Raw genomic sequence first — 11,903 nt, 5'->3', positions numbered from 1 at the left:
ACAGGCATGTTCCTTCTGCTTCTTAAAAGTTGTGTGATTAAAGCCTCAGTAAAATTTACCCAATACTAACGCCCGAAAAGTTGTTGAACCATAAATAAAAGACATTTGTTTTTATTGTATTTTCTCGTCATATTGTTTGTGGCCGTTTGTTTTGTTTTTATGAGCTGTACATTTTTATTCAAGCTTACTTTTAAGGATAAAATAAAAAAAATGTTTAATCAGCATTGTTTTATTTATACTAAAATCATGTTACCTTCTTACAATACAACCTTGCCGATATTACAATCGGAAACGTTAAAAATCATTTTTAGAGTCAGTCTGTGTGTTCTCATTTGTCCCCGCCCCACGTGCAATACTGGTTGGGACTAAAGGCGTATCCAGACTAGTCCATTTTTAGACAATCTGATTAAATTGCCCGATCGAATCAGGACGTGCGGACGCAAAAGCCAATTTGGCTCGCCGAATTCAACCGCCGATAATGACCGATATTACCGATAAAATGAGGTGCGGACGCAAGAATACCAATTTGTGAGGCCAGTATTTTCGTTCTGGGGCATTTTTTTCAATTTAGAGGGCTCTAATATCACCATTAATCTAAAATTGGAGATTGATGCCAATTTCATTCCTGATCAAATCGACCGATTTGATCAGTCCCGTCTGGATACCGCTTAAAGGTTTGCCCGAAGGGAGGAGTTTCGCACCACTGGTAGTACTACTACTTATTCTGTGGTTGTACCTCATTACCTCATTTCTCTTCATGTGGTTGTGGGTCATCCTCATACGATCCGTCGCGCAGAGGTTTGATCGCCTGCCGATAATATAACCCCTCGCTATGCAGCACTCGTCTCACTGTGTCCACACTAGTACCAAATAACCGGGCGTAGTGGTGTGTCGACTTGAACCCATTCTCCTCAAATTCCTTTATCATGAGTTGGCGCTGCGAGCTGTCTATGAGACTCGGCCTGCCGGTCCTTTGCTGGTCGCGCAACGATCTCTTCTCTTGAAATCGGTGTACCCATAGAGAAACGGTTTTCCTCTGTAATACAATAAAATACCAATATCGCAGATTTCGGAAATGATGACCATTTTGGAATCCAAGATGGCGGCCACGCATAATGTCATAAAAGTCGTAATGGATGTCGTTTTATAGGTTTTAGGGGGCGCAGATTTCGAAAATGGTGACCATTTTGGAATCCAAGATGGCGGCCACGCATAATGTCATAAAAGTCGTCATGGAAGCCGTTTTATAGGTTTTAGGGGGCGCAGATTTCGAAAATGATGACCATTTTGGAATCCAATATGGCGGCCATGCACTATGTCATAAAAGTCGTCAAGGCTGATTTAAACGCCACGCGAACTCACATGCGATTTTTAGCTACATTGCGGACTGTTGGTTACGTCCAATTCAACCGACCGATCAAAACCCGCATGTAATGAAACTCGCATGCGAGTTCTCGCATCGTCTAAATGAGCCCTAAATCTAATTGTTTACAATATCAAAAGAAACGACATATAAATTGAACTATAGTAGACAACAGGCGGTTTTATCCCTAAAGAGCAATCTCTTCCAGACAACCTTTGGGTGGTGGGTAGTGGATATATATTTTGCTACCTTAAAATTCCAGCATACAAGCAAGCAGGCATAATAGGTCCAGAGGGGACCCTTACCGATATATAAATAAATTTTTGACCCTTCAAAAACACGTGCGGAGTGCAGATCGCGGATTAGTATGAACTTAATGTTTCCAGCGTTTTAGGCAGTCTTAGCCTAACCGAATATTCGTATTGGGTATGATCTGAACCGAATATTCGGCGGAATATGCGTATTCGGCAAAGTCCATATTCAGCCCATGTCTAATTTAAATTTCATTGGAGGTCATTTCTACTAGAGTAGAACTAGAGTGGTCAGGTACTAGAGTTAGACCAAGAAAAGTCTGCAGCGATTTTGATAGCCCGCGCAGTGCAAGTGTTATTTATAGGTCATATATTCATGGAAGTTTGACGTTTAAAATAACACTTGCATTGCGTGGGCTATCAAAATCGCTGCAGACTTTTCTTAGTCTAACTCTAGTGTTAGGACCGTGGGACGCTACACGATAAGATAGATATAAAAATACTTACAGTAACACCGGTCTCTCTAGCGATCTCGGAGATATTTTTGCCTTTCTCGTGCAAAGAAATTATTGTCGACCTTTTACTCAAGTCTATATTACACCGAGAAGTCACTGTTGGTTATAAAAGTTACAATTAACAACCAAAAAAGTCAACAGAAAGCAAAGAACTAGAGAGTATAGAGTCAGACCACGCTGACACTGCATTTGCAATGAAAATATGATATTTTATAATAGCACTAACTCACTTTGTTCTGTTGGTGCAAACAAGTCACATGTTGGTGCATATGTAATAGTGTGCACCATATATGACACGCACACTCTCTCACATGTACCCTATATACATATACCCTAGCATAAGTATCATATATCAGAATAAACATATACTCCAGAGATAGTGTTTGTCTTTACGCCCCACATCACATGGTGATCCTGGCTGACAAACAACTGCTTGCTATGATACTAGTATAATGCGCGTCAAATGCTACATGTGTAGCCTTGTATACTCTGACACTGTATATGTGGACTCCTAGTAGAGAGATGCTCTACACTGTATTTGGCTTTTACTCTCAAATTATATAAATACAAGTTATTTTACGTACTTACTAGGTACAGTTAACCTCAGAGAAAAGTGCCCCCCAACCCCCCCCCCCCCCCTGGATAGAAGTTAGTATGCAAAGGTGTTAAGCGGATAGTATTACTGACTGTACGTAAAAATTAAGTACCAGTACCCATAATTGTGTACCATGTGAGGTTGCGAAAACGCATGACGTGATGCAACGATCAGTAATATGCATCTTTAGAACTTGGTCAACTTTCTAAACCAGCAAATGCTAAAAGAATATTAATAGGGGGGTTGGTGGCACTCTGGCGGCAGAACATTGCAGTAATACCCCCTATTAGATATGACATTTTGCTGTCGTGTACAGTGCTTACATGGATATGTTTTTTTGTCGTCACTCATTTTGCCATTAGTTAGTTTTCTTTTAATCTTTGAAGATTTTGAGTCTGGTTGCGCCCTTCGGTCTTCATGTTGAGTTTGCCCTGTAAGTTAAATACTACATTTATTTATTTACTAGCTTTTGCCCGCGCCTTCGTCTGCGTGGAATTAGTGACAGCAGCTAAAGTAGGTATAGCGCCTGGATAATGCTAATAGCAATCATTCAATACGCGCATTGCTTACTTCAATTATTAGGCAATTCATTAACTCTTACAATTCCACCCCCCTTGCACTCTCTTCAGACACAAAGATTTCCGACATAAAAACTATCCTATGTCCTTCCCCGGGACTCAAACTATCTCTATACCAAATCCATCCATCCATTGTAAGGCAAGCATCAAAGAAGGGATAGGGTAATTGCGTCAGTTTACCGTCCAGTGTCAGTTTCCGTCCACTTGACGGATTAGCAAATAATACATTTCATTTTTAATTTGCTACTTCCGAAATATAATTCTTATATAGATAGATAAATTGTTTAGATATTAAGGATTGCAATAAGTCCAATTATGTGCAGCAATGAAGGTTTATACCTATTCAAATTTCGTCAAGTGGATGAAAACTAGCGTAATGACCCTATATGAAAATGCCTGCAAGCACATGACATGGCTCAGCTATAAAGCCGGGTATTCATTAGGCAACTTTTGTTAATAAACACTGTTTAATGACTGTTTATAAACAGTGTTGCAAGATGTTTCATCATCTCTGGAAACATGTTTATAAACAAGGATGATGAAATATTGTTGCATAAACATGTTGCTGTGTTCCCCACTCTAGGTGGAGAGCAAGACGAAACATTCAGTTTATAAACATTTATAAACAGATGTCATCGAGTGTGGACGTGTGACGCAAGTTTAGAAACATGGAAATAGTACTACCTCCTCGGGCGACATCCTAGCAACAACTGAACTAGTGTGGACTGCTAAGTTTCAGAAACAGTGTTTACGGTAAACTTGTTGCAAAACATGGTGATCAAATTCATAAACAGTTTATTAACAAATGTTGCCTAATGAATACCCCTAGTTTCCCGAACGCTGCCCAACCGAGTTGGATTCGGCGGTTGACCTCTTTCTCGAAGTTGGACCTACCTAATTGGACTACTTGTCCTAGGTAGATCCCTTTCTAAATAATTATGGTACATTGACATAGGTATCTAGGGACTGGCTTTACAGGCAATAAGGGAGTGGCTTTACGGGCAATAAGGGACGGGCTTTAATAATAATGAGACATGACAGGGGCCAGTACAGCGGTGTGACACCGCTGCAACGCGGTTGGTTGATGAGTTCACATTACGCGCGCTATTGGTCGCAACTAGTTGCGTTAGACTGCACGATTGGCTGGAATTCATGAGTAACACCGCTGAACTAGTACCATTTTTAGTGCCCATACCGCCCATCCTTAGATATTATACGTCAATATTATGGTATTCCTTTCGACTATTTAGGGTTGTCAAAATTCAAGTAATTATCTTATCTGTGGTCATGCACGCAAAGGGACGTCAAGTTGTGCCAATCTAATAATTGCTCGGAGCAATGCTGAGCCGAATGGAGCCGAGTTTGCACGAAGTCACAAAGTACAGTAAGAACCAAATTTAATTTACCTGGACACACTACGAGCTCCTTAGGATGGAGGAACTGATTGGGGTCAACCTCAACCTCAATTTCCACTTGAAGGTCATTTATGAGGTCCACGCCACAAGCGCCCGCGCTGTCTGACTCAGTCTCTGACTTCACTGAACATGTGCGCTCGGTCTGTCTCGGCTCGTGGTCTGAGCACATGCTCGCGCTTTCCTGAGGCTCCGCCTTCACCCACACACACTCCACACCCTCTAACGACATAGCCGTCTGAATCAGAAACTGATAAATGCTGAAATGTGCTGTAAACCTAACATCGATGTTCTATTGAAATTGAAACCCGTCTTAAATCTTAACTCTACAATAGAATCATGCCGATATTAACCACGTTTTTGCTTTTGAAAATATCTTATCCTAAGAAAACTTTAATAAACTGTGGAATTTAAATATATGGGTGGAAAGAATCATAATATATCATAATATTAAAATTTTACCAATGAACGAACAATACAATTCGACAATTTTTACGTTTACGTCAAAATAGTTCATGACAGTGACATCAACTTTGACATTGACAATCGTAGAGTTTTGCATGTAAACTAATTCACTAAGGGTTCCGTTTTTCTGATACGGAACCCACACAATCAAATATAATTATTTATATTTATTGTTAATAATATATCTAACAAAAAAACCGAAGTTCAAACAAATTCAACAATACTAATCATATCTTTTATTACAGCTTATTAATGTTGTTGATTTCATTTTGAAATGTAAATCGATCGATTTTACTATTTTTGACATATCCATGATGCATCGTAGACATCGTAGGCAACACTATAACTGTCATCTGTGGGGATACCACCACGTTATAAATTATCTTAAGGTCTGTTTTATTGAGCCCATGAGCCCGGAAATAAATTGTTTATATCAGATATCAAAAAGCCAAAAAGTGCTTTAAAGACCTCATACATAGCTACCTAGACACCTACGTAGATAGTAAAAACATAATAATTAGGACTTACATTAGTTACATTTACATGAACGTAACTTGTCTTCATATTATGTGCCTTTTTTTTGCTATTTTTATGATTTTAGCATGGCAACAACGTCACGATCAGCATTGAACTATGATTGAACTCGAGCAAACTAAGTAATAAATTTGTTTTCTTTCCATTTATTAGCTTGTAAACTGGTGAAATTGTCTAAAAATACTTGTAATATGGACTCCATTCAAACGTTATACGGCAAGTGCCGTTGCTGTCTGAAGGCAGGCGAGCATCGCGACGTTCTTAAAGAATATCACTGCGATGGAACTCGCGAAGTATACTTCGATATATTCCTGGAATGTTTCAATGTTTTTGTAAGTAATTTACATTCGATCCTTACAAGTGCTTCTGCAAAGTGAGCAAGATAGGTATATCTTCATAACAGTATTGAAATACAGTGTTTACTAATAAAATAGATTGTAACTAGAAGTAAATAAATTACTTCATAGGAGTTTTAGTTCTAAGGGCAGGACCCATTTACTATATGATATATAGCCTGGCAAATAGTTTGCCAAATTTGAAATTACCTATTACATTTCGTATATTAGACTAGAGTACTTTCAAATTCTTGTAGCTTCATATAAATTACTTTATTAATTTTTATTTTAATCCAAACCTTCTGGCAATAAACCCAATATAGGTTAAGTAGAAAACCTGTGATGTTCAGTTTTTATAGTATTAGCAACACTTAAGTGGCTCCTGTGATGTTGATTGCTTATGTCCATGGGCAATAATAACAGCTTCTCATCAGGCGGCTCGTCTGCTCATTTACTGACTATAACATAAAAAAAAACCGGGCAAGTGCGAGTCGGACTCGCGCACGAAGGGTTCCGTACCATAATGAAAAAAAAAACGGAAAAAATGCAAAAATAAACGGTCACCCATCCAAGTACTGACCACGCCCGACGTTGCTTAACTTTGGTCAAAAATCACGTTTGTTGTATGGGAGCCCCATTTAAATCTTTATTTTATTCTGTTTTTAGTATTTGTTGTTATAGCGGCAACAGAAATACATCATCTGTGAAAATTTCAACTGTCTAGCTATCACGGTTCGTGAGATACAGCCTGGTGACAGACAGACGGACGGACGGATGGACGGACGGACGGACGGACGGACGGACGGACGGACGGACGGACGGACGGACGGACGGACGGACGGACAGCGAAGTCTTAGTAATAGGGTCCCGTTTTACCTTTTGGGTATGGAACCCTAAAAAATACTTATGGTTATTATAAAAAAAAAGTGTAATTTATCCACCTTACAAGGAAACTGTAAAAAAAATGGCACAAGAGGTTAACACATTCATTGCCTCTAAGTGCTACAGGTTACGCTCGTAGCGTGTAGCCACGGTTTCGCCGTATATAGCGCGTAGTCGCTACAAACAGTGTACCCGACAGTCGGATTCTTGGCTCTGAATGTGTTAATATATTTTTTTGTTTTAGCTCTCAACATCAGGTGACAGTTGTAACCTGATTTGTGTGAACTGTATCCAGAGATTGCGAGACGCCAATGACTTCCGCAAAATGGTGGTTGAGGCAGAGAAGCAACTGCAATCAGGTAACCCCATAGGCTAGGAATCCTCTAGACCAGTGGTCGGCAACCCGCGGCCACCTCTCACTTGCGGCCCGCGAGTCTCTCTGGCTAATTTGTACTCGTATGTAATATTGACAAATGACAATGTCTGATAAAGTCATAAATATTAACAAAGTGCGGCCCGTGTCCACTTCGTTAACTGCTATGTGGCCCTTGGCTGCTAAAAGGTTGCCAACCGCTGCTCTAGACTGAGTTTCGAGCAATTATTTCATGAAACTGATGCTGCCAAAAATACGGGGGTGCGGGGGGCGAGGTGAGCGAGGTCCCGTGCCGTGATTGGTCCGTTCAAAGACACGGACGTCACACAAAGACACTTACGACTCGAAAATGGAGTAAAACTACCGTATTTGTGGCAGAGGCGGTAGAGCTACTATGCTCGGTCTGGAGGATGTCTTGTCTGTGGGTAACCCCCTTATTCATAAAACTACGGCCCAATTTAGTTAAAGATTGTTTAATGTCCCTTTGGTCGTGTTATAATTTATCGCCAGTCGTTCCGAATTTCCTACTTTCCACACTTGTATCGTAATGTACTATTTCACATCACCTATTCGGAAAGGAGTTTTTTCTTCCCTGCTAGGAGGGGTCTAAGTGGCACGTTTCTGTTCTAGGGTATGTAATATACTATTTATTATATATTTACAGTGAAAGATCCCCCAGACCTCGAGGTAAAACAAGAAGGTTTAGAAGTGAAGCAGGAGCCCGCAGATGATCATGACTACATGGACACAGACAACAAAGACTTTGGTGAGTTCTAAACATAGTTTCCATGCAAACAATGTTGTACAGATGTATACTCTGTAATCTGTATCTTTAGGTATTAAAATAAAAGTAAACAAAATCTACCCTCAAATGGCTCCTTAAGCCAGTTGAGGGTAGATAAAAACATTACATGCCCAAATAATGTAGGTTAAAGCAGGCGTGGCTCATTACGCGATTTCGTCGCATTGCAACAGGTCAGGTCGTTCAGTGACAGATCCAGGCGGTTTTGTATTTCAATCAATCAGTCTTTGGGTAATATGGCTCCATCGATACTGTCGATGATTTCGCCAACGTCAAAGTGGATCCCACGTGGGATCGAATTAATATTATTTGTAATAAATAAACTTCAGCCAGTGTACGGTCGCCATCAGATATATAGGAGCGGCCAAGGTGTTCACAATATCTGAACACGCGCTCTAACGCCCTGACAATAGAGGCGTGTTCCGATATTTGTGGGCACCTTGGCCGCTCCGATATATCTGATGGCGACTGTACGGTATAAAACTATAAAATAATGGCCTCTGGGGCTCTAGCCAGCCACGGTTAGAGGTAGAAATACCAAATGCTCGTAGAGCACGACGTTGTTCGGTAGTTGGGTTTTGAGGCTCTTGTAACTCGATAGCTGGACGTTACAAGGACCCGCGTGGGCTACCCGGCGTTGACGCCAGAATGGTGATTAAACGCGTTTCATGATTAATTTTTCATTATCTGCACACTTCCACATTAATTTACTGCATAATACGCTATCAATATTACACTTTAAACAACATTAATGAGCAAAAACAAAGAAATGAATCACGAGGCGATGTTACCAATATGGCGGTCGACGAATAACCAGCGGTTTTGTATTTGGTTGGTTAACCAATAAATGTTATAACTACCCGAAAATGTACAAATTGTTTGTTTACTTTTATTTAAATACCTAAAGATACAAACTATAGTGCATAATTATTTTCCATCGTATTTTCACGGAAACGTACGAACGTGTCTTGCTATTACAGTCAGTCTCGGTACAAAAAGTACTGAGGTTGATTGAAGTAGCATGACAAATACGAACGTTTTCGAGAAAATACGATGGAAAAAAAAATATGCACTAAATCTGTAAACTTGTGTGTGTTGAGTTTCACCAGAGGCACTAAATTGCTCTATGTATCATTATTTCGCAAATTAAACGAGATCTTGCCTAGCTTTTTGTATTGGCCTGGCAGAGTAGAGCAAAAACGGGATACTGATTTATAAAAATGTTTTTATATGAGCAGATCCCGACAACGACGACACTCTTGCCCGCGACGAAGCTCGCCTCTTGGCTCGATTCCCGACTCTGCGCGCTCTGCCCACCAGGGATACACTGTATGATGTGTGCCCTCGATACGTGATGCATCTCGACATGTTGAGGGGTAAGTAAGACCAGGGGTGCGGGCAAACTCAGCTACGTTCGGCTCAGCATTGCTCCGAGCAATTATTAGGGTTGACACAACTTGACGTCCCTTTGCGTGCACGACCACAGATAAGATAATGGTCTGAATTTTGACAACCCTAAATAGCCGAAGGGATAGTGCCATATATTAGAAAGGGACAGCATGATTTGACTCTGAACCGCTGTCAAACTTCGGTTTTGTAGGAAGTTTCCTTTCTGTACGGTAGTACTATTATTTATTCTGTTAAATTGATTGACTGTACCCCACGCCGTAATTATGTCCTTTTGCTCTCTTGTGACACAATCTATTATTCTTCTATTGCAGGAAAGAAAACTCGCTCAAAAGACATAGAAGAACTACTAAAACTGGAGGCTGAAATGGAAACCAAGCAGAAAAGCGACCAACGCTACGTCACCGAGAAAGCCGCTCACATCCACAACGCACAGCTGATTTTGGAGCACTCGAATGTTACTGCTTTCAAGGTACTAAAATATAGGCCATTATCTATGAAAAGGGACCTTATTGGTGATGGCGCTTACGCCGCACAGCGTCGCGCGGCATTGTGTTTATATCGGAGCATCGTTAATAATGGCGTAAGCGCCATCGACATTATGGTCCCTTTTCATAGATAACGTCACAATGTCATGACAATAGTAGTCAAATATTCATCTACTTTGAGCTGACACCCATTATACATGAAATAATTTTAAATGTCTTGGTTTTTTTTAGGGTAAAAGTAGAGTTGGACTACCCTGTTTCTACTGCAAAGACATCTTCGACAACATAAAAGAATTAAGAACACACCAAAAAGAACACAAGAAAAGTGACATGAAGAAATCCCTGAATTCCCTAAGCCCTTACTGTATTATTATAAATGTGGACATAACAGACTTAAAGTGTACCTTATGTGACTCTAGCTTAAATACTTTAAAAGACTTTAAGTGTCATCTAGAATCAAAACATAGTAAAAAGTTTTACACCGAGTACGAAGACAGAGTAATACCATTCAAAGTACCTATGGATAATAATCATATTTGCCAAATATGTGGTTTGAAGTTTGAGACTTTAGGATCATTAGAAAGACATATGAACGGACATTTTAGAAATTATATATGTGATGAGTGCGGGGCGGGGTTTGTAACTAGCTATAGATTAAAAATGCATATGAAAACTATGCACGTCGAAGGTACTTTCCAATGTGAAACTTGTAAAAAGGTGTTTTCGTCACATCAGAAGCATAAAAGTCATGTAGATACAGTGCATAAAATGATAAAGCGCTTTAAATGTACTAAATGTTCAGAGCGGTTCACGGATTATTTTAAACGACATCAACATTTAGTTGAAAAACATGGTCAAGCCGAATTACAATATAAATGTAATGTTTGTGATAAAGTATATGCAAGGAGATACATGCTATCTCGACATATGAAGCGAGACCATTTGGAAGAGCGCTATTTTCAATGTGAGATATGTAGTAATAAATTCTTTGCTCAGCGAGATTTGGAATCGCATATGGTTAAGCATACGGGGGCTAGGATTTTTGAATGTGCGGTGTGTAAAAAAGCATATGCGAGGAAGAAAACGTTGACTGAACATATGAGAATACATAATAATGATAGGAGATTTTCTTGTACGGTTTGTGGGCAGGCTTTCGTACAGAATTGCAGTTTGAAAGGGCATATGAAGACCCATCATCCTGAGTATGTAAGCTTTGGAGAAAAATGAAGTTTGGTGAAAATTGTTGTTACTATGTATTGGATATATTTATTTATGTATCTGCTAAAACGGCATCATTTTATATCATTTTATATTAAATTTTTATTACAAGTAATCTTGTCTTTTTTAATGACAATAAAATTAACCCCTGTTGTTGCCCGCCGTGTAAAAAATTGACGTTTTTGTGTATTGCTGCGTCCCTGCTTGGTCCCTGCCGTCAGTTACTGAATCACGGTGAATCAAATCAAGTGAAATCGGCGAGTCTATTTTATTATGCATCCGATCCACACAATTTCATCAAATTGTGCAAAAAATTGACGCGTCCAAACAGACTTAAAAAAATTCACTGTCAGTGTCAAAACCATAGACTGGCATAGACAGTCACAGTGTCGCCAACTTGGCATAAATGATGCCAGATCTGGCATAATTTCACTCACTCTGGCACCAAAATATTCCATTTAGCATCTGGCATATTTTTTAGCATAATTTAGACTAAGCCAAGTTTGCACCAACTTGGCAGCAACAATATGCGCCATCGCCTTATGTGGTTCATATTTTCATATGAATTTTGACTTTTGTGGGCGGATGGACGTCGACGGACTATATATGAATATTTTTTTTGAAATGACAAATTAATTCAGTTAAATTGACCTCTGATTTTTTCGTGGATTGACATATTTGAGTT

General features: G+C 39.6%; 2 protein-coding genes across 2 annotated transcripts; one reads left to right on the top strand and one right to left on the bottom strand.

Annotated features, from left to right (window-relative positions):
- Positions 1–263: 263 nt before the first annotated feature.
- On the bottom strand, positions 264–5,128 carry LOC134803382 (uncharacterized). Its single transcript, XM_063776195.1, has 4 exons — positions 4,709–5,128; positions 3,048–3,155; positions 2,122–2,225; positions 264–1,036 (listed from the first exon to the last, which is right to left on the bottom strand). Exons 1-4 carry the CDS (start codon positions 4,944–4,946, stop codon positions 746–748), a joined length of 741 nt encoding a protein of 246 aa, XP_063632265.1. The 5' UTR covers positions 4,947–5,128; the 3' UTR covers positions 264–745.
- Positions 5,129–5,854: 726 nt separating this feature from the next.
- On the top strand, positions 5,855–11,285 carry LOC134803099 (gastrula zinc finger protein xFG20-1-like). The gene is made up of 6 exons (XM_063775808.1): positions 5,855–6,045; positions 7,175–7,289; positions 7,968–8,069; positions 9,344–9,481; positions 9,827–9,984; positions 10,232–11,285. The coding sequence occupies exons 1-6, from the start codon at positions 5,905–5,907 to the stop codon at positions 11,225–11,227; spliced, it is 1,650 nt and encodes a 549-aa protein (XP_063631878.1). The 5' UTR covers positions 5,855–5,904; the 3' UTR covers positions 11,228–11,285.
- Positions 11,286–11,903: the final 618 nt, after the last annotated feature.

The sequence above is a fragment of the Cydia splendana genome, chromosome 26, assembly GCF_910591565.1.
Source record: "Cydia splendana chromosome 26, ilCydSple1.2, whole genome shotgun sequence".
Classification (NCBI taxonomy): domain Eukaryota; kingdom Metazoa; phylum Arthropoda; class Insecta; order Lepidoptera; family Tortricidae; genus Cydia; species Cydia splendana.
Note: the sequence above shows the minus strand (reverse complement) of the source record. Positions and strands in the feature narration are given on the sequence as shown.